At 34.3% G+C, this 22335-nt stretch overlaps 4 protein-coding genes across 4 annotated transcripts; all 4 read left to right on the top strand.

The window, feature by feature from the left end:
* Nucleotides 1-3710: 3710 nt before the first annotated feature.
* Tsp_05673 (putative RhoGEF domain protein) lies at nucleotides 3711-9749 on the top strand. The gene is made up of 17 exons (XM_003371988.1): nucleotides 3711-3733; nucleotides 3772-3874; nucleotides 3950-4078; nucleotides 4131-4276; nucleotides 4355-4530; nucleotides 4565-5034; nucleotides 5197-5406; nucleotides 5494-5794; nucleotides 5988-6091; nucleotides 6205-6407; nucleotides 6491-6734; nucleotides 6820-6982; nucleotides 7045-7154; nucleotides 7228-7452; nucleotides 8451-8808; nucleotides 8889-9164; nucleotides 9553-9749. Exons 1-17 carry the CDS (start codon nucleotides 3711-3713, stop codon nucleotides 9747-9749), a joined length of 3438 nt encoding a protein of 1145 aa, XP_003372036.1.
* Nucleotides 9750-11231: 1482 nt separating this feature from the next.
* Tsp_05672 (serine/threonine-protein kinase PCTAIRE-2) lies at nucleotides 11232-17071 on the top strand. Its single transcript, XM_003371989.1, has 10 exons — nucleotides 11232-11334; nucleotides 12419-12954; nucleotides 13023-13099; nucleotides 13626-13705; nucleotides 13764-13858; nucleotides 14598-14818; nucleotides 14874-14967; nucleotides 16670-16727; nucleotides 16796-16896; nucleotides 16958-17071. Exons 1-10 carry the CDS (start codon nucleotides 11232-11234, stop codon nucleotides 17069-17071), a joined length of 1479 nt encoding a protein of 492 aa, XP_003372037.1.
* Nucleotides 17072-18491: 1420 nt separating this feature from the next.
* Tsp_05671 (solute carrier family 35 member F5) lies at nucleotides 18492-19284 on the top strand. Its single transcript, XM_003371990.1, has 5 exons — nucleotides 18492-18599; nucleotides 18645-18851; nucleotides 18872-18931; nucleotides 19007-19118; nucleotides 19217-19284. Exons 1-5 carry the CDS (start codon nucleotides 18492-18494, stop codon nucleotides 19282-19284), a joined length of 555 nt encoding a protein of 184 aa, XP_003372038.1.
* An 871-nt stretch (nucleotides 19285-20155) lies between these two features.
* Tsp_05670 (solute carrier family 35 member F5) lies at nucleotides 20156-21951 on the top strand. The gene is made up of 9 exons (XM_003371991.1): nucleotides 20156-20165; nucleotides 20199-20332; nucleotides 20404-20573; nucleotides 20645-20814; nucleotides 20911-21073; nucleotides 21154-21223; nucleotides 21315-21533; nucleotides 21673-21715; nucleotides 21896-21951. The coding sequence occupies exons 1-9, from the start codon at nucleotides 20156-20158 to the stop codon at nucleotides 21949-21951; spliced, it is 1035 nt and encodes a 344-aa protein (XP_003372039.1).
* Nucleotides 21952-22335: the final 384 nt, after the last annotated feature.

The raw sequence follows: 22335 nt of genomic DNA on the forward strand, positions 1-22335 counted from the left end.
ATTGAAAATGATAATAAATAAAGATTGTTCAAAGTATTCAGCGGATGATGATGATCTGAATGTAATATTTTTTCCAAACTTGAGATATAGATTTCACTGAATGTCGAGTGTTGAACGATGAGAGAGCGAAGTAGTTAGTGATGTTGTGTTTGCAGAAATGCATATACTGCTTGTTCGTTTCGTTGTTAGCAGCGATGAATCATCGTCCACATTGTTCACTCTGTGGACGTCACGGAAAGTACGGAAAATATGCAAGCAAAAAATAGAAAGCATAATATTAGCTTTTATTTTATACAAAAAAAAGCTTTTTTATTTCAGAATATTTTTTTCATAAATGTCGTCTTTGATAAACTATTTATTTCTAACATTTATCAAGTACAAAAAACAGCAACACCATTCATCATGTGTGATTTTAAATAAGATTTGTTTTAAAAAATAATTTTTTTAATCATCGTTTGAAACTTTGTTGTAAAATGAGAATGACATGATACTGATTTTGGCTTTACTGAACTGAATTCTAACGTACGCACGCTTGATGATTTATTTCTCAGGTGGAAATTTTTCTTCGGATTTGTCAGTTGGTGTGCTGTAATTTTAATTTCGATATGTTTATTTATTTATTTTAATAAACTGACAACAATTTATTTCAGATCTACACAACGACAGTGCAACACCGCTCCTTGCGTATTTGTTGTCGGATACAGAAAGATAGACGTCGATGGTGCATTTGTGACATTGCAAAGCGCAGTTTTGTATCTCAAGGTAGGTTCAATTTGTTTTCATTTTTGCGCGCTACATGCAGCAACAAATGCAAATTGGCAAATTTCAATTTTCAATTAGCTCAGGGTTGAGTAGAATCTGTAGACAGATTTGTGTTTGTATGATTATTTTTTTAATCAAATCAAATCAAATTGATCGAATCGCTTTTGATCTTGTCGATCGTTTGGTTGGTGCTAATTTGGAAAGTATTCAATTTTACTCACTTTTAGTCGTGCTCTATGCTGGTGCAGCATCTCGCGCGTTTGCGGTAATTTTGATTGGTTCGTTGTAAAATTGGGCTAGGCTCATATTGATAGAACCGCCCCCCCCCCAAATTGAAATTCTTTCTCTGAAATTTGAACTCTTATAAAAAGCTTTCCATCATTGTACACTGCTGGTTGATGTTCAATAAATTGCGCTCAGGCACAGGCTTGACCATTCTCATTGCCAGATTCATTCATTGTTTCAGTTCATTTGGGTCGGCATTATCAAAAGCAATATAAAGCAAATGCCCTTTCTGATCCTTTCATTGTCATCGCACTGGTAAAATTTATCAACTTGACAATTCAATAGTAATAATAGCAGCAACTTTTTAATATTGTTTGAAATTCTGCTACAATGAGAACTTGAAATTCAATATGGCTTCATATTATTTTTCAAATATCTACACCTTGTTCAGCTTATTTCTATTCTCTTTTTTCAAGTCGGATATTATTACTATTACTATTACTGTTATTATTGTTGTTCTGCAATTCTACTTGCTATTGTTGAAGAGGCGTTGAAAGAAAAAAAATACATATATACCTTACACCAATAAAAATACTTTAATTTATCTGTATATATTTTGATTTTTGGCAATTCTCTTGCGACATTTTGATCATGCATAATAAATGTATCGCATCTATTTTCCATCATCTATTCATTGTGTTGTAGGCAAATTTTGTAAATTTGGTTAGGCTGTGTTTTATTGTTGTAACTATTCATCGTGCATCAATCAATCGATGCATTTATTCTATTCTTTTAAAGCATTCAATAAATGAATTTACATCAGGTGTTTTATTTAAAGCAAGCTAACACGGTGAGAATGCACGAGAGAGAGAAGTATATGTGTGGGGGGGGGAAGAGAGATGCGTGCAAATGCAACTCAATCCTCATTTACATCATGCTTAGAATGGACGGATATTTGATTGATTTTATCAGTGAAATTAAACAGCGACGCTTTTTTCTTTGGTGCATCTGCTGGTGATGCAAATGACAGCTTTAATTAATATTTCCCACATATTCTCGTATTCATCGATTTGACTTTTCCAGCAGAGTGAAATAAAAAGAAATAAAATTTTATCACTATTCAATTAATTTCTTTCCCCCCTTTTATCTTTTACGATTATGATTTTATTTGCATTGGAATTGAGGGCACAATTTTTGCACTTTGCTCTTTTCTTTTCTCTGTTTGAATACAACAACTTCAGCACAATAAGACGACGATATTTAATAAATGAAATAGTGAAAAAGAAATTGTTCAAAACAAAAAAAAGATTAGATAATTTTACTAAAATGGTTCTTTGCACGTATTGCTGTGCAGATTTTTATCCGTATTCTATATATAGATATATATATATATAACAAATTTGATAAGGTTAAGCTTTTAATGCATTTGCATACAGTTGGCTTATTGCGAAATTTGGTCAATGGTAAATTGAAAAATAGGAATAATGCTCTTTTGCGTGTGATTCAATTTTTTTGATGGGATCGGCGTCAGTCTGTTTCTGCTTGTGACAAGCTCAGCAGATCATATTGCCGGTCACCACCATTGGCCGCATAACAACTAATCAGCCAGGATTTAACCATTGCCGGTCAAGCTCATATCCTCTGCTGCTGCGCAGCTGCACTAGTCAAGGTCATGGCAATTTTCCTTGTCCACCATTATGATTATTATGATTATTATAAAGCTGTTTGACTGTTTGACCCGTGCTGGCCATGTTTGCTTTTTGCATGCTTGCTGCTTAGCAACCTTTGAAAAAGTATACCCCTGTGTGATAAGCTGTTTTTTTAAAGTCTCCAAATCGTAGGGAATTTAGCTTATCGGAAGGAAGGTTTTGTTTCTTTCTACGCTTTGTTGCTTGGAATATGGTTAATTCTGCAAAGTTTTGCACGAAATGGGAAAACCCATTTCTAAGAAGCTGAGAAGAAAGGCAGGCCAGGACGTCGAATTTTTAACGCGTCATGTGTTGCTGCATGTGACTGCCGCTCCCACTATCACAGTTGTCTCAACAGCTTTGTGATAACAATAATGCAAAGAAACAAACTTTTAAAAGCTTTTTTTTAAAAAAAAATACATCTGCTTTTTGGAGCGAGACGGAAATTTTCAGCATCATTTCAGGAAACGATATATATTAAATTGAACATTTTAAAGAAATTCAAAGTTTTTTTTGCAATTGAACAACAAGCAGCATTTCAACAGCAGCACAAACAGAAGGGCATCTATTCTGTTGTGCACTGTGAATTGAATTTATTATTATTATTGTTATTAAAAAAGATATAAAGTCTTTTATTTAAAAAAAGGCGTGGGTTTCATGTGTCGAAAGTGCAGTGCGTGAGAACGACGACGATTAATTTTCAAAAGTCGAATCTGCTTCCACTTTGCATGCTTTTTTCTTTTCTTTCTCTATTTTTTTTGGAATCACTTACTTTTCTCAGTTGACGTGTTGCAATGCATTGCTCTGCTTTAGAATGACACGCATCTGCTCAGTAAAGGGCATTTTCTTTCTTTTATTATTATTATTATTATTCTGGGCTTATGCAAAGAATCCATTTTCAACATCCCCTTCCAGAATAGGGAAATTGTTGGCAGACCAAAATCAATTCCCCTGGGTATTTGGAACGCGGAACAATATCTATATGAACATATGAAATAGTTTTTATTCGTTTCATGATTATGCAATTTGAAATTTATGCACCCTGCTGCTGCTGCTGTGTACTGAATAGTATTGTGGGATGTTTTCTTTTTTTCAGCGGTCGCTGCTCAAATCGGCTTGTTGGCGTTTGTTGTTCGTGCAATTTGATATGGGAGAAGGGAAAAAAGAAAACACTGACCATTGTTGTGTACAAGCGAACGGTTTGATCGTAAGTTGGCAAAAGAAAGCCAAATTATTATTGCCAGTGTTTGAATTGAAATTTTTTGTCATTTCAGATTCCATCGTTGACCATCAGCCAGTTGAAGAAGCGGCTAGCGGTCGAAGATGTGCCTGTGGAATTTGGCGGCACGATGGAGTACGATCGCAACAAGTGGATCCAATTTCGTAAAGTAACGGCGACAGTTGTGAATTTTTTGTAATTTTCAAAATTGATAAATTTGGTTCAATTTTGTGCAGCAATTGGAACCGTTGATGTCGTGTTGTCGGGCGGCGGCGAAAAACTGCATCCAATTGCTCCAGTGTTTGAAAGACACCCAGTGGAAGATCGATTCGAAGCAGATGTGGTTCACGCCGGCAAATGTCGTCGAAGAGCACATCACCAGGTGTGGATTGATTGTTGGTTCATCAAATTGAATTTTTCCAACCGCTCGTATCAATCACACATGTGCATATAATTTCAGATTGCGGGATATTTTGTATCAAATTGAAAAAGTGAACAACATGGAAGTGATGATGGATAGTGGAACTTCTTTGATACAGAATTTGAAAATGGAATTCGAATCGCTCAACTCTCTGCCCAATTACAGGCAAGTGAAATACCGATCAGCCTGGCTATATGTATGTGAATGTGAGAGAGGTAATTTATTTTTTTTTTGGTTTCTTCTGCAGAGATTCATTAACCGAATTGGAGTCGTTGAATGAAGAACTGCGTCGTGTGCTGTTACCATTGAGGTTCATGAGCGGTTCTTGTTTGGAATTGTTGCAGCATATTGTCGAAGTGCACGAATCGAAAGCCAATTTGAATACGATCATCGATTGGATGAACTGGACCAAGTTGACAGTTGTGGAACGATTCGGACTTGCCAGAGTGGAAGAAGAAGAGGCGAAAGTGTTGGAGAGGGAATTTTTCAAATTCAACGATCAAGTGTTGGCGTTGAAAAATGAAGATGCCGACAAGGCGCGCAAACGGGCCCAGTCTATTGTAATCGACATTTGCATACCGATGCCGGACAAAGTGCGCGACGATTTGACTGACCACGTTCAACGGTTGTCGAAACGCGGCGACGAACTCATGGAAACAGTGACCAAGGTGAAAACTGAACTTCACCAAGCTGTTTTGTGCGAAGAATTTATTCGTCAGGTAAAATTTTTCAATTATACTGTAAAAATGCAGTTGACATTTTTTCACAATCGAGTGGCGATTTTAAATTATTAGCTAAAATTGAATCTTCAGGTTATTCGATTTGTTCGATGTTGAGAATAATAAATAATAATATTCACATGTCGAAATGTTGATTTTCAGGCATGCAAATGGGTGCTGGTGGGATTTCAATTTGCCAACCAGCTTACACAACAGTTCAATTCGTCAAACGAGCCGATTATGCGCGGCGATCAATTACAACTCTGCAGTACCTTTTTCGAGAAATACCCTTCCTTGGCCAGGGAACAAATTCACTGCCTGGTTGAACAGGTCGGGCGATTGGATTGTCAACGTCTGAAAAATCAAACTCGAGTGAGTGTATTGTGCTTATGTAAATTTTATTATTGTTCGTCTCTCTTGTATGGTATTTGTTTAAATATTACGATCGTGCTGTTTGAGATTATCGAAACAAAGTGTTCGGAAGTGTTGCGGGCGTTGGATATTCTCAAAGGGCAGTGGGAAAAGCGGTTGAAATCTCACGTAGGCGGTGAAGAATCGAAGCGTGAAGTTGGCGAGCAGAATTTTTACGAAGAACCTCGTGCTCTAGCGAAAGCTAAAGCTAAAACGAACCCCGAAGCCAGTGGCCATGATGATGATGATGATGATAGTGGTGATGATGACCCTGGGGCAATGGATTCTCGTCGGCATTCGTACGCCGGCATTAGCTGTTTGCAAATCAACCCAAATGCCACGCTTGACAGTGAGTTGATTTTCAATTTTCTTACAGTTAATTCCATTCATTTCCCTCCCCCCTCCCCCTCCCCCTCCCCCTCCCCCTCCCCCCCCCCTATTTTTTTCCTTCTACCCCTCTCACCGTCTGTGTGTTATCATCAACAAACAATAGAGAAGAATCAATGTGTGCATTTATTTGCTTTTTTTTATATTTTTTTCAGAAACTGCCTGTTCTACTCAGTCATTGTCCAATGCACTTGCCGACCTGTGCCACTTGGAAAGTTCGAATACCACTTTGCAAATTACTGAAAACATGACCGATCGTGTAAGTTGGATTGAAAGAAAGATCAATTGAACATTATTATAAATACGGCGAACATTATGAATTTGCATATCGAATTTCTTTCGCTTTCTCTAATTCAGTTGTCTATTTATCAGGTGGTCTCGTCACTTTCTGCTGATCTGCTTAGTCAGAAATTTGTAGCACATCGTGCTCGTCAGGCTAAATCCAGCAGTCGATTGAATGCGTTGTCTTTTATTACGGAAAATTGGCTAAAAGGCAGAACGCGTTTTCAGAAATCCCGCTTTTTCAGCTCCAAACGTAGACTAACTCGTCACCAGAGTTTGGATAATTTATCCAGGTGAATTGCGGGCTTTTCTTTTTAATTTATAGGAGAAATATTGAGGGAAAATAAAAGTATTATTATTCGTATTTTAAATTTAGCATAAGCGAAGAACCGGCTACTACTGGTTCGCATGACACATCCGTGCCTAGCATTGCTCAGTATGGGATTTTTTCACCATGCTCTCCTGGTGCTGACATTGACGCCAGTGATTCATCGTCCACCGCAGCGTTGGCATCGTTCGATTCGCCTGCAACTTCTGACAAGCGCTTGCAATCTATGGTTGCCGACGAACTGTTGCAAACCGAGCAAAATTACGTTTCTAGTTTGCAATATGTGATCGAAGTATGCAAATGTTTTTTTGCTGTTGTTTTTTCATCACTTTTCAATGATTGTGCCTCTGCATGTTGTAATTATTTGAACAATTAAGAATTACCTGCCTGAATTGTTGCGAAACGACCTGCCGAATCAGTTGCGTGGTCAGCGTTCGATCATATTTGGAAATATTGAAAAGATTTACGATTTCCACTTGAACGAATTTTTGCCTGATCTCAGAAGCACACTTTCGCAACCAGCTAACAATTTGCGCATAGGTATATAGCAGAACATATATATAGACTTTAACTTTGTTTTAAATTATTATTATTTAATTCAGGTCTGGCTATTGCAAAATGCTTTTTGAAGCATCGAACTAAATTTGGCTTGTATGCATTTTACAATATGAATAAACCCAAGTCAGATGCTTTAATGACGGATTACGGTGGTGTATTTTTTCAGGCAAGTTTAGAAAAAAATTAATTTATGTGTGGATAAAAGATAAAATTTGATTTATTTCTAGGCGAAACAGTTTCAGTTGTGTGATAAACTGGACTTATCGTCGTACTTGTTGAAGCCGGTGCAGCGGATGGGCAAGTACGTGCTCATGTTGGAGCAGTTGATCAAAGCGTGTTCCAATTCAGAACGTGAACAACTAGGATTACTCAGAGATGCCAAAGATATGGTAATCTTTCAACTGAGACATGGAAATGATCTACTTGCGATGGATTTGATTCGCGGGTGCGATGTAAGTTGATTGTCCTTTTCTTTTTTTTTTCATTTCAACGTTCATTTTCAAACATTCCACACTTTTTACTAGTGCTTACTGCATTAATATACTGCACGATTGTTTGTTTGAATTTGGGAAATTTTAAAATATTAATGTCTGATATATATACACGAGGTGAATTGAAGTTGGGATGTAAATTTTGAAAGTGAAAAAATCCACCTAGAGTATGTATATAAACGGTTCTTTTAGCATATTTGAAATTGTTGTTGTGTTGTTGAAAAAATTTTTCTTAAATTAAGTTTTTTGAGTTGAATTTTTTTTATTCCAGAGAAGCAGCAACATGTTTAGTGATTATTAAATATTTTCATGACGGAAATCTTTTAATCCATTGAGATTCACCATCTGTGTCATTTAAGCTGCAGCTTTTCTCAGGAGTGAAATTTTTGTTCACTTATTGCATCCAAATGTCACCATAATTTTGTTGATTATTTGGCGAATTAATTGATAATTATCATGCGTTTGAATTGAAAAGCACAAAACTCCACTGTCCGAACGACACCCTTGAGTAAAATGTGGAGGGAGGGAGGGAGGCATTTTTGAAACAGCTTGAAATTATTGATCTTAAAAATATTTTAATGAATATTCTGATTCTGAATCAAGCGCCGCATTTGTTGAATCTTTGTAGAAGCTTTTCAAATAATACTATTATTGCAGATGGTTTTGTGTAAGCATTTTTTATTGATACCGTTAATTGGTCAGAAGAAATAAATATATCATTTGTTTTTCTTTTAATAGATGATACTCGAAGATAATTAGAATACTCTCAATTTCTGCCGACAGTAATAAACAGAAAACGAAACATTTTCATTATTATTATTAATTTCAACTTTTTTGATACCTTATTTTTAAAAAATATATAATTTTTTTTCAATTTCAATTTTGCTCTGTTGCTTTAACACAGTGTTATTATTGTGTTCCGTTGCACGTTGTGGATATTGTGCATTTGTTAATTTCAGGTCAGCCTTACTGAACAGGGCAATTTGATTCGGCAAGATGAATTTCTAGTGTTGAAATGTAAAGGTGGAACTAAATCTTGCCGGCGGATATTTCTTTTTGAAGATCTTATTTTGTTCGCGAAACCTCGCAAAGCGAAAGCCGGCTCAGCTGACGTGTTCGAATACAAGCAGAGCATCAAGATGACTGAAGTTGGCTTGACCGAAACTGTCGCCAATGCTCCTCTTGCTTTTGAAATTTGGTTTCGTCGACGAACTTCCAACAGTGTATTCATCATACAGGCGGCCGATTTGGCCCAAAAGCAGGCCTGGACTTCGGATATTGCGAAATTGTTGTGGAACCAGGCTCTAACAGACAGAGGTAGGTGTTCATTCTTTTGTTTTGTTTTGTTTTGTTTTCCAATAATTTGTAATGATGACTTTTTTGTCCATTCATTGTAGAAATGCGTATGGAGAAGCTTTCGTCAATGGGTGTGGCGAAAAATTGTTTCGAGCTCAATTCGGCGAACAGAATTGAAAATCGAACTGTAGCATTCAGTCGCGATGCCAAACTACGAAGTACACTTACCGGATATCCGTCCAGACAGGACCGGGCGTTGATTGCAAAGCGTCCTTCGTCGATGATATCCGTGACCAGCAGTTCCAGCAGCAACTGGAGTTCAACCAGTGGCAGCCTGGTCAGCAGCTATCCGCCCGAAAGCATTCCACGTTCTTCTGGTAAGCTGTTTTCAGAGAAATTGTAAAGTTGATAAATTTTCTAAAAGTACACTGTAAGTAAGGGGTTTTTTTCAGAGCATAGAACAAGCAACATTATTTGCACGTCATGTCAATTTATTGTCAGTCAGCTAAGCACAAATTGGTGATTAATGTTGTAATTGAGTAATTGTTTTATTGAAAAAAAAACAATTCTTTTTGATGTGTTTGTTCAAAGGGAAATTTTTACTTGACTTTTTTGTTACGTAGGTAAGCTTGTTTCATTCAGTGATGTCAACTGAGCTCACAAGTCGCAACTGCACAACCGTTTCAATTGAATTTTTTCAAACTTTTTCTCTTTCTCAGCTAGAGCCGGCTTTTGTTTACAAATAATATATGTTTATCCTTTAAGAAAGTGGTATTTGTTCGGATTTGGCTACGTTGGATGAATGCGCAGATCAGTGTGCGAATTTGTGGGGTGCAGAGGAAGATTTGAAAGCCGCTTTCTGTTTCAAAACGTCCAGTCCGTCGACACCTTCCCAAAGCGACAGTCCCACTGATAGCATGTCAAGTGAACATGGAAATCACGATCAAATTCGCCAATCATAATTGGGAAGAATGTTTTATGTCCAATTTTATTTACTCTGAGTTTTTTTTGAAAATTCGTTTGGACTTGAAATTACCGAGTGTTTTACAGAATATCAAGTTGCTTTGTTTTAGTCACAACGATAACAGCAAATTATATTTTAAAAAGTTTGCCTTTTTTTCAATTTCATTGAAAGCTTTCCTCATACTTCTCTCTCTCTCTCTCATTAAAGATTTTGTTTATGCTAAAAAAATTGATGGCCAAATTTTATCACAAGATGTTTTGCTTAACACCACACTTTATATTTATAACTATATTTATCTGTCTATCTATCCACATATATGCATTTATTTATTTATTTATTTATTTATCTATAAATATAAAATAACAATAATAAACATTAACAAATATACATACACATGGGATATTTGAATTTGATTATTACGCACATACGTTTGTACAAAAATTGTATCAATTTAATGTTTCAGATGCCAAAAATATGTTATATATGTTTGTTTATAGATTAAAAGGATTAGAAAGCGAATTTTCAATTTTGAATTTATTTGGTTGGCATTTTTGTTTTAGAATCAGAGAGAAGAGCTGCTTTAAAGTGGAAAATGGGATTTGAAAAATCGACCAACAAACACATGAGTTGAAATTCAGTTGAATGTGTGGTGTTGGTCAAGATGTTTAAAAGCAGAGTTGTTGGCAAGTAGGTTTTTGTAAAATTCAGCTCAAATTTGTCAGAATATGTTCCACTTTGCAACTATAACTATCATGGGTTTAGTTTTTTGACGTTTTATTTGAAAATGCGTTGTCAATTAAGGTGTGGATACAATTACTAGAGGATTGATTTTTTTTTCAAAATTTTCACGCTCCAAATGCCTGCTTAACTGAAAATAAAACTAATTTCATTTTCTGAATAATAATAGGTAGTCATTAATAATATGCTGTGAGAGAATAAGTAATAAGAAGAATGACAATGTGCTAATGTTTAAGAAATAGAATGCAATTGTTGAAATTTTGTTCTCATGAAAGATTTATTTATTCAATCACTGAAAGACAAAATTTTTTTACTTTGAATATATTTTCACTTGCTTCTACATGAAAAAATTACAATATTTAATGAGCAAGTGCTGTTTGTCATAAGAATACCAGTATTTATTTTTCTTGGTTGGTGAATTGATTGATGATTTTCTTCTGCTAGAAATTAACCGATTCAAATCTGACTATTTAAAGCATCGGCAAACGACAGAATGGAATTAATTTATTACTTTTCAAATTTTAAATGATAATTAAGCAATTTATAGATTTGCCGCTTTTATTTCTTTCTAATCAACCTGAACGATCCATGCATTCTGCTTGCCATTCTGCGATTTCTGCTGCTTATTTATTATTGGTTGATCTAATGAGCAAAGAATCAAATTACTGGTATGCTTGGGAACCTGGAACGGAAAAATCTCCAGACATTTGCAACGGATGTTGAGCAACGATCGGCTTGTTGAATGAATCCAGGCAAAGAAAGAAGTTTATCAAGTGTTCAGTTGCGTCGAATCAGAGTAACCGTATACATTTTATTTTTACAACAACAACGAATTACTTCGACAGGTTAGTTAGTATTGAATGGTTTTACAATTTGAATTCCCTTTTAAATATCTATCTTTTTGATGAATGTGTTTTTTCTTCAACTAGACTACACATGAATTATCAATTGATTATTCAGTAATAAATAAGCTCTGTTAAACTTTTATTATTTATTTCAATTATTTTATTTACGCTGCAGTTCTTGTTTCATCAAATATTCAAAAAGCAGGTACATTTTATCGACCAGAGATTTTTTGTAACTCTCTCATTTGGGTTATTCTTCTTTTCAAGACAAAAGAAAAAAATTTTTTTTACTTCCGCAACAGCAAATTATTTGTAATAACTTGATTTTTCAAATATTATTAAGGTGTGAGCGATTGAAAGTTCTTAAAAAGGTGTTCCACTCAAAAATTGTTCAAACATTCGGCAATTAGGTTGGAATTTATGATTTTTCATGTTTTCTTTTAAAAATTTTAAAATTATATATACATATCTATATATAGTATTTGCTTTTATCAGTAGAGCGGATTAGCACTCGAGGAAGCTTGTTGCTTCATTTCCTATCCTGAACTTCCTGTTGGAAATATATTTACATTGATCTGTTTGGAGTACTTTTTAAGTTTCATTTGGCAATTTGATCTCGTCAGAGTAAATTAATCTACTTTTGAATATTGCTTTATCTAACGACAGAGAAAACAGTTGTTTATCGGGAATCTTGTTTCCGTTTCATAAGACAGAAAACTCAGCTTTATAATGTGAACTGCTGCTGAAACATTTGAATTGAGTAATTGTGTATTGGGCTCTTTTTGAATGCAATTAATTATTATTCACTGACTAACCATTTTTTGACTACTGAAAAATCAAGCATTTTTCAAATTTGTCAAATATACTTGCCAAGTCATAATAGAAATGTTGAATAGGAATTATGTTTTTTTCCATAATTTGTTTGTTTCAAACAAAACCATGTACATTCAATTAATTAATTAATTAATTAAATAAATAAATAAATGATGAATTCTGATTTTAGGTCATTATTCGAAATTTGAATAGTCGACTTCAATTTGAATTATGTTTCGACCAAACAACAGCAAACAACATCACTGTTCAGTTGAAACAACACGAAAGTGCTGCAATAAATGTTTGCAAATTGAACACCGCAACTCGTTCAAGCTGAATCAGGGCGGATTATTATTTTTTGGTGAAAATGAAGCCGATCACTGCTTTTGCTCTTTGAACGTGAAAGATGATTTTTCAAGTGTCAATCAACAGCGCAGATATTTAAAAGCAACACCTAAACTGCCACTCAGAGCTTTGGTGAGCTGGAAAGAGTCGACCGTGCAGAATGGTGGGGTACTGTTGAAGCAGTCGTCGAATTGCAGTCGAAAAAATTGCTTTGAAAAATACATCAAATCTATCAAAAGTTCTTGGAAGAATATGTCATCGGATGGAAAGTTGAAACATAAAAGATCACCAGTAGATAATAAAAAAATTGTTCATAAATGTGTGAACACAATGACACTGCCTACAACAAGTCAGTTGCAGAAGGTGGAAAAATTTGAACGTCGAAAATCTGAAATATTGAATATTTATCATCCTGTTAATGATCCATTTCACCTGGCTGCACACAAAGCACCAACTCCCACGGTGAGGCTCTTTTGAAATACACTGAAAAATTTTCCTCTTACAATTCATCTATGAAATATTAATTACAGCTGTTCTATTTGCTAGTGATATTCATTCAAATAGGAATTGGAAAAATTATAATTTCAATTTTCCTAGTGCAAACAAAGTAATTTACAAAAATTGTTGTATTTTTAAAATTGTGATTTCTTCATTGCTTCAATACGGTAGTTTGATAATTTTTGTACATGTTCAAAGTTCTATTTTTACAATCGTTTAGTACATTTGCCTAGAAAAGGACGTTAAATCAACTCTGAATTGCCTAAGCGAACAGAACACGTCGGGAACAATCACTATGCAAATTTATAAGAGAACACCATGTTTCAATGAATTAATGAAATTTAGTTGCGTGCATCAGAGCAGCAACCAATGAAATTCACTGCAAAAAAAAGTAGGCGGAGTTTGTTGAGGGGAAATCTTGTCTACCTCTAATGTAATACAGTATAATATAATACAATACAAGCATTTCTTTTCTTATAGTATGTTGTTGGAAAAGAGAAGATATTTGAAAAGTTGCAAAAAATTGGAGAAGGTGCTTATGCTGTAGTTTTCAAAGGAAGGAACATGTCTGCTTATATGTTTTGTTTTTTTTTTGAATTTTATTTTCTTTGCATTGCATTATTTTTATTGTTTAGAATTGACAACAGTGTTGTAGCAATAAAAGAAATTTCATTCAATTCAGAAGAAGGAATACCATTTACTGCTATCCGTGAAGGTTTGTATTATTTATTTCAAAAATTATTTTATCACTTAAAAAGCTTTTTGTTTTCAAGCTTCTCTTCTCAAAGCTCTTGTTCACGCAAACATTGTAACGTTGCATGAAATTATTTTGAAAAAAAGAACACTGTACTTGATGTTTGAATTTGTGGTAAGTGAATTTGATTTCTATTTTGCAGGGACTGTCCGCAACACAGAATCAGTCTCGATAGGTTGAAAATTGAAAATTGAAACAAAATTATATCATTTCAATTGTTCCGGATAGCGCATTTAGGATACTGACTTGGGCTCTTATTTGGACAGACATCCGGATGGAATTTGTCGCCACAACGTGCAAGTATAAACTACAAACGCTATTAATTGCCCATTAATTGCAAGTGCAAGTTTCTTTCCATTCTAGCTGTTGCTTTATCAACTTTTACGCGGTTTAACCTACTGTCACAGTAAGAAAATACTGCACAGGTGTGCTTCTTTCTGTTTTTTTGTTCAACTTTTGTCTGAACACAGGATAAATAAATTAGCCATGTCTATGCGATTACTGTTGAACTGCAATTGAATTCCAATTAGTGCAAAATTTCACCTAACCCTACTTCACAATTGTATTTTTTTTCAGAAAAAAAAGTAACTTGAGCAACATAAGAAATTGATTTCCTATACGTGTTGTATAAAGTGTTTTTATAGTTTTCTAATGTTTTTGATGATTATGCGCATTATACGCATTATTATTTTAGAGATCTGAAACCGCAGAACCTACTGATCAGCATTTATGGTGAACTGAAACTAGCAGATTTCGGTACGAATACATTGATGAATGTGAAACTTTTAATAAATATATATAAAGAAATTCAATAAAGTAGCGATAAATAACAACTCTGATAACATTTGTGTAGAAAAATGAAAAAAAAGCACCAATTTGCACTGAAACCTTTTGTCTCTTGCATGCAGCAAATGAACTGATGATCATTCTCATTTTAATAGCATACTATTTAGGCTTGGCACGAGCGAAATCGATTCCAAGTCGATCCTACTCTTGTGAAGTTGTCACTCTGTGGTATCGACCTCCGGACGTTCTCCTTGGCTCTCACAAATATTCTACATCATTGGACATGTGGTATGCGATATGCTTAATTCGCGATCGAAGTATCACAAACATTAGCATCATACAGGGGCGTTGGTTGCATATTTGCTGAAATGATCACTGGAACAGTTTTGTTTGCTGGTTCAAAAAATGTCCAACACCAACTGCAATCCATTTTCGAGGTAAATGTTTTGCCACTCGTTTTATTTTTCATGCTTAAAACTATGACAACTATTCACATGTTCATGTAACTAACGAAGGAAGTAGTCGATCAGCTGGGTAGCTGGATCAAAATAACACTTTGCGTTCCAACAAATTTACACAACACATAGGGCAAACACTCTCCAATAGTTGGTGTGTGAACGTTAATTTTTATTCTGAGCCTTGGTGCGTAAACTGCTGACGATCATCACGCCCAACAATTTACGCGACTGCTTTGTCGCTCTGCTGTGCTTTTTATATCAGCTATGCGCTGTTTCCAAAGTAATGAACAATTGCGTAGGAAGTAACTTCCGGGTATACTGTCTCTGCGTCACATCTGCGCAAAGCTGATTAAATTCTGCTTTATGTAAAAATAATGCAACCAGCGATAAAAGTATTCGACAATTATAATTGAAGAGGCAATTGAATGATAGTTGCTTTTTTTAACAGAGGGATTTTAGAACTCTCTGCAGCTATAAATTGTTCAGCTGTTGGTAGAAGTAATTTTGAATCGAAAGTTTTATTGAAATCAACGGGTTACACTTTTGGATTGCGAAAAGGCTTGTTTTTTTTTGCAATAGGAAGAAATATACAAAAAATAGATAGCGTTCAGCTTATAATAGATTGTTTGAGCAGTTGCATGTCAATTGAAATGGTTATTTTTACGCTCCATTATCAATAGAAATGGACAGCATCATTTCAACGTCGTTGGGCGTATGCTCGATTTCAGACAAATATAATAAAATTTGATTTTCTTTTCACATCGCAATTTTTGTTTGTTTGTTTGGCAGTTTTATTTTTGGTGCGCTTTCGTTTTAAATTGAATATGTTTTTGAACTGTGGCCATTTTTTAAATTCAACATTGTTTCATTTGTTGAAATGAAATGTTGCTAGTATATATATATATATATATATATATATATATATATGAAGTTTATCCTAGGATATGAAATGTTTGGTGGTTTTGCATGGCAAAAGCATAAACAACGAGACTTAGGCAGTTGTGATTTGAAATGGGTTTTGCACAAACAAACAAAAATTACGTTGCTATACGTTGCTAAAGTTAGTAATTTTGCAGTGGTTAATATTTGTAATAAACGGGAACGTTGTATAGGGGATATCATTGTAGGCATGCAATAAATAATGCATGTAGAAAATGTTTATTTGAACTCTGTTTCTAAATTTAACAATTAAGTTAATTTTAAATGTTCAAAGTACTGCTTATATCTAGTGCACTTTGAAAGTTTTGTCTATGAAAACGAAAATGATTCATATTATCAACATGTAATATTAGCTAACAACTATTGCTGATGAAAGCTATTTGAATCAATTAACATTTCTTTAATTAGATTAGATACTATGTATTATTTGTTCAAGTGAATATTTTCTTTTGCATTCGAAAATTTTAATCATTTAGTCATTTGTTTGCTTTTCTTTACTGAATTTAACCACCCATGAATGGAATGATGTAATTTATTTATGAAGCGATAATTTTGGAAAGTTAATTCGACATGTAAACTACATTAAATCTCATTAAATTATCTGTAAAATGAAACTTTTAAATGCATGATTTAAATAGAAAATTCTTCATAATTATTATTTTGATGTCGAGTTGCTTTGGCTTTGGCAAATGAACACTGTTGCTTGGATAAGTAGTTTCAGATGAATGATTTGGTATTTTAGATTTTAGGAACACCGAGTGGAAAATTTTGGAAAGATTTAAATTTGGAATTTTCTGCAAGTAAGTCTAGATAATCGAATTATAAAAGTACTGGAAAATTTTCAGCTGGGTCTATTTTTATTTGTAAGGTTTTATGAAAAAGAAGCTGCTCCCAAAGTCATGGAGCAAAGTGAGCACAAAATTTTCTCATATTCCATATTGTGAAAATCTGTTGAGCTTGTTTTTGAAAGTAAGTAATTTGCAACAAAAAAAACATTTCATAATTTTCTTGTACTTGTGCAACATTGCAGCTAGAACCCAGTGAACGTATCACTGCGAACGATGCACTACAGCACTGTTATTTTGAAACACTTCCGAAAGCAATTCATCACATTCCGCAGAGTAGGACAATTTTGTCAACCTGAACTGTACATTAAAATGTTTTCTTATTTTAGCTTCATCAATTTTTTCAGTTCCTGGAGTTTATTTAATACCAGACATCACATGTGATAATAGTCATCTTTAGTCTGAGACGTTTACTATATTTTGAATCGCATAAACTTTTCACATATATGCTGCTGATTCAGAAAATGTTTCATTCATTGAAATTTTAATAATTGTAATATTAATTTCAAGCATGCTAAACAGTTGCGTCTGTTTTGCTTTTTCCGCCTCTTTTCTTTCTTTCTTTCTTTCTTTTTCTTTTTTGAATTTCTGCTCCACTGATTCAGCAACAGCGGACAGCCTTACTACCCAGCAGCGCAACATCACGCATAAACAAGCCGACTCTTACAGCTCTTTTCATCATATTTATTTGTATATTGCCAAGGTCGTTAAACATTTTCAAAGCAAAAATTGAGATGGGAGTGCCGAGTCGTTGGACCATGACTTTCTCAGTGCAGAAACTTGACTAGTAAGCAGCTGCATTTTCAACGGGCTTTTCAAACAGCAGTATCAACTAAGCAGACATTGTATGCAATACGCGAAGAAGAAGAAATAGCAACCTTTTGTTAATAATGTGTCAATGAAGACAAATAACGGCATCCAAAAACAGCGAATGTGTGAATGTGAATTTGATCTTTTTGCAAACAACAACTATCATTTCGATGTGATGATTTCTATTAAATAATATAATAAGAAAGGTGTTTATTTTTTGAGCTATATCATGTATTTTGATAAGACTGTTTGATTTTATTTTTTATCACCATGTCAGTAACAGTATTTAGTATTTCCATTTTACGGTAATTAAAATTCTTGTTTTTTACAATTTTTTGCATATTAAAATTACCATTTTAATTTATTGTTTCTTGTTTTTGTTGTTGCAGTGATTAATGTTTTGCAAAGAGGTGACTTCTTCTTCTTTGAAGCGAATTATATGTTACACTCTTGACATTCGTAAATTACCATATGATAATTTCATCGTAATATGATGTAATATTTCACAATTAGTGGATATGTTCCAGTAAATCTGTTTTATTTGCATTTTATACTGTGCAACAATTGATAATTTCAAAATTATGCAAATGGACGGACCTGCGTGAGTATAATTGTGAATGTAAAAAATTTTTTAAATAAATATTTATTAATAAATTATTTTAGTATTTATAAATTATAAATGATTTGTTTTTTTGTAATTTAGCGAAAAATAGTATTTACTTTCAGTTTAGCAATATTGGTTACTGTAACTCGGAGTGTAGAACCTGAATTTCACTTTTGACAACTGTATGATCAAATGTCAGTCTTGTTACTTGCGAGTAAGTCTGGTCATCGGCTGCGTGGCATTCGCAGTGTGGCATAATGTGATAAAGTTTTATTTGAAAATCGAGCAATATAAAGCGGGTGAAAATGAGCACTGCGAGAAATCGTCGCACCGCAAGCGGCTGCCTTATATTGCTGGTTGTAAATTGCCTTTGGGTATTTTCTGCCGAATGCTCTCGCGTAATAATGGCCGTCGTTTCTGTTGTTCGATATTGTTAATTTGTTTTGCTTTTCATGCAGTATCTGTTTGCACATGACAATTTTAAGCGACCTCTGTTTGTTACTTACGTTAAAACTGGCATGTTTTCCATTTATCTGCTTGGTTTCGTTTGGAACAGAGAATGGCGAATGATGTGTCGAAAAAAGCGAAACAAAGTATGCGAGAACAATATGACTCAGCGATTAATTGATTTTAAAATTTTCCATACACAAGGGATGGATGTGAATGTGTTTCTGTTTTGTTTTAGAAGAAACCGTCCAACGTCGAGGCGTGCGACAATTCCATGGCCAATGTTTTACCAGTTTTGGTTGATAATTTTTTAAAAATCAGTTTTTCATTTTTGAACTGTCAGTTTAATTTGTATCGTTTTTTATTCTTGTAGTCTAAACCGGAATTCCAACCGACAAGATTTCCTTCTGCCGAATCTTCTACCGAAGAAAGTAACGAGATGACTGCTTCGGAAATGTCCGACAGTGAAGAAGCAGTTGTTTCAGGTTTCATGAATCAAGAGCTGCTTGTTTATTTTATTTATATTATTTTTCTTTTCTTCCTTGTTTCATTATTGTTTTACAATGGAGAAAACTAAATTTAGAATCGTCCCGGCAAAAGGTTGTTCGTTTCAGCGACGTACACGAAGTGCGACATTTACCAGGTGAATGAATTATTTGCTGGGCTATTTTCTTTTCACTTTACATTTGCAATTTCAAATTCCCCATTCATCTATCGTCTTTGTCAACTGTTGAACCGAGCTTTTAGTCAGAGCTGTAAAATTTATTGCCGTCAGTTGTATTTTTAGCTTTTCAACAGGGTTCGTTTTCTCAGTTCACTGATTTTGCATTTGTACAAATTTTACCCATCTCATCCATCAATTTAGCAATATTTTCCTCAAGCTGTTCGAACACTCGCAAGCGGCTTGTTTTAACTTTACTATTTCCTACTGCCGCCGTAGTTTTCTTCTTCTTCTTCTTCTACTTCTTCGCTTTTCCTTTCTGCAACGTTTCCAACGCAGTTTATTCTGTTTTAGCAATTTTGGAACAGGTTTTATTTATTGAATATTTTTTCAAACAATATAACTTTCTACCCATTAATTCACGTCCCACGGACGAGTAATAACGTTTACGCATAATTTGATAAATGATTTGCACATTCTTCTTGTAAGCCTGGCACACTTTGTCTGTTGAATTGCAAAAATGTGTTTTCCCTTATTTTTTTTTCTCAAACCCGACTTGCACACGAAACACATCTGTTGGCTATTCTATTGCTTTTTTTCATCGTTTATTTTTAACTTGGGATAATTTTTATCGATGTGGTGCAATTCTTTCTTTTTTTTCACTTAATTTATTGGCTAATTTTCCTCGTACTGCTGCTATTCGAATTGATGTTCACGTTGAATTTGAATGTTGTTTATTTGTAAAATGATAACTAAAAAGATAATGATATATTTTTGAAGATTTAACAATTTTTGGGTTGGTTTTTTCTTTAAAATTAAATTTTCCTTCATGATATCGTGATATGAAATTTCACCAAACAGATGAACAGTAGTGTATTGATATGATGGAATTTTGCTTTTCTAGAAGAAGAAGCGTTGGATGCATTTCTTTCACGTCTTCCCTACGACATCTGGGTTCGTATTAGTCACCAGAATCCATTCAAGTCGAAATTGAACATTTGGCAAACGATGAAATTATCATTTCAATTCAGCATTCTGGTATTTTTTCTTAAATTATTTTAATTCATTTATTTAGAAGAAAAAAAAAGGAAATTGATTTGTTGTTTCAGTGGTTTTCGGCGAATATATTTTACTCGGAAGCATTGACGCTCACAGAAAGCAGCATTGTCAATATTTTATCGTCTACATCTGCACTTTTTACGCTGCTTTTCGCCTGTGTTCTGCCTTCGAATATAGGCGATCGTTTCACTGTGACGAAATTATTTCTCGTCTGCTTAAGGTGTGGCGCTCATAGTGGAGCTTGCTTTGCTTTGCTTTGCTTTGCAATTTTCATTTCAATTATTTTCACAGCATCGTCGGCGTCAGTATGGTATCCTATGTGGACCACACATCATTTGAAGTGTCAACTCCACTGGGTGTGGTTTGGGCAATATTTGGTTCTATTGGTTATTCGACTTATGTGGTACTTCTTCGTCATCAGGTCGACTGCGAGGAAAAGCTTGAGATACCAATGTTTTTTGGTAAAGATTTTAACAGAAAAAAAATTCAACTTGGAAATGATCATCCAACATACCGCATATAAGTTACAGTGTTTGTTTTCTTTTTGCTTGTTTCAGGCTTTGTTGGCGTTTTCTGCTTGCTTACACTTTGGCCGGCGTTGTTTCTTTTCGACTATTTGGGCATTGAATCGTTGCATCCAATGCCGAACTCTTCCCAGTGGCGATATATAATACTGAATGGACTGTTTGGCACTGTTCTCTCTGAATACATGTGGCTGTGGTAAGATGGGGATATTTTTCATGTTTCAATTGATTATCAATTATGAATTGCATTCTATGATCGTTAATTTTTTTTATCAGGGGTTGTTTCTTGACCAGTTCTCTCATAGCGACGCTGTCGTTGTGTCTTGTAATACCGATGACATTGCTGGTTGATCACATCTTGTGGAAAGTGAGAAGTGGAAAATTTATTCTAATTTTTGCCGCATGCTGTTGATTTTTTTATAATGTACTTTTTGCAGACTGAATTTTCAATTGCTCTTTATATTGGCACTGTTCCTGTTTTAATTAGCTTCTTCGGTGCTACGTATTTGTCGTTGCATGAAGATTGGGATCCAGTGGCTGCCGGCATTCGGTGGCTTTACAACAAGTTGAATTTTTGTGCTCGTTTGAAAAACAAGCTATCCGGTGCAAAATCACGCACAGAACTCGACGAAGAACAGTCCGAATCACTGATTGATGTTATCTCATAAGCAGTGCTTGCATGCTACGGTTTTGTTATCTGTTTTTCTTCTTCAAATATGATGAAAGGAACATATGCTATAAATTATTATTGCAGTATATGTATATATATATAGTTATTTATTTATTTATACGCAGAATATGCCCGTAATATCATCATTCTTCACTAAAAGTGCAAATCGTTTGTACTGAGCATATATATTACTAATTATTGTTTCACGTTTTGTTTTCATAAAGTTAATAAATTATTTTTTCTTATTGAGGTACTTTATGTTTTTCTTTTGAAAATTTGACGATTACTTTTTAATTGTAATGTCAAATTTCATTTACAAAACTTTTAATTGATTTTTCATTTTACCAGTGTTGCGGAATGGTTGCAAAAATTGCACTGAAAAAGGAAAACTGTTTGAACAATAACAAATTGAACGGCGTTTGTATGAGACGGATATTTTGGAATTTTTTTGCGTTTTTATCGTGCATATTTATTTAACAAACAAATCTGACTTGCATATTTGATGTTGGTTTTTTATTTTACGGTTTTCCGAGTGATTGATTGGATTGGATTGGATGCAATGAAGCAGCTGCAGTTGCCAAGTGTGGTGCGACTATGATTCGTGTAATTTATCAGAGCTGTTGAAAATGCAAGCGCTTTCCACCTCCATTAGCTGACGAAAGTGAAAGTGAAGTGTAAAAAATCAATGTCCATGTTGACTATAAATGATTGAGGAAAATGTATTTTATGGTTGTTTGTGAAATTTATAAAACTGTTCTGATCATCAGGACTGACAAGTAATAAATACT

The sequence above is a fragment of the Trichinella spiralis genome (genome assembly GCF_000181795.1).
Source record: "Trichinella spiralis strain ISS 195 chromosome Unknown Scfld9, whole genome shotgun sequence".
Taxonomy (NCBI): domain Eukaryota; kingdom Metazoa; phylum Nematoda; class Enoplea; order Trichinellida; family Trichinellidae; genus Trichinella; species Trichinella spiralis.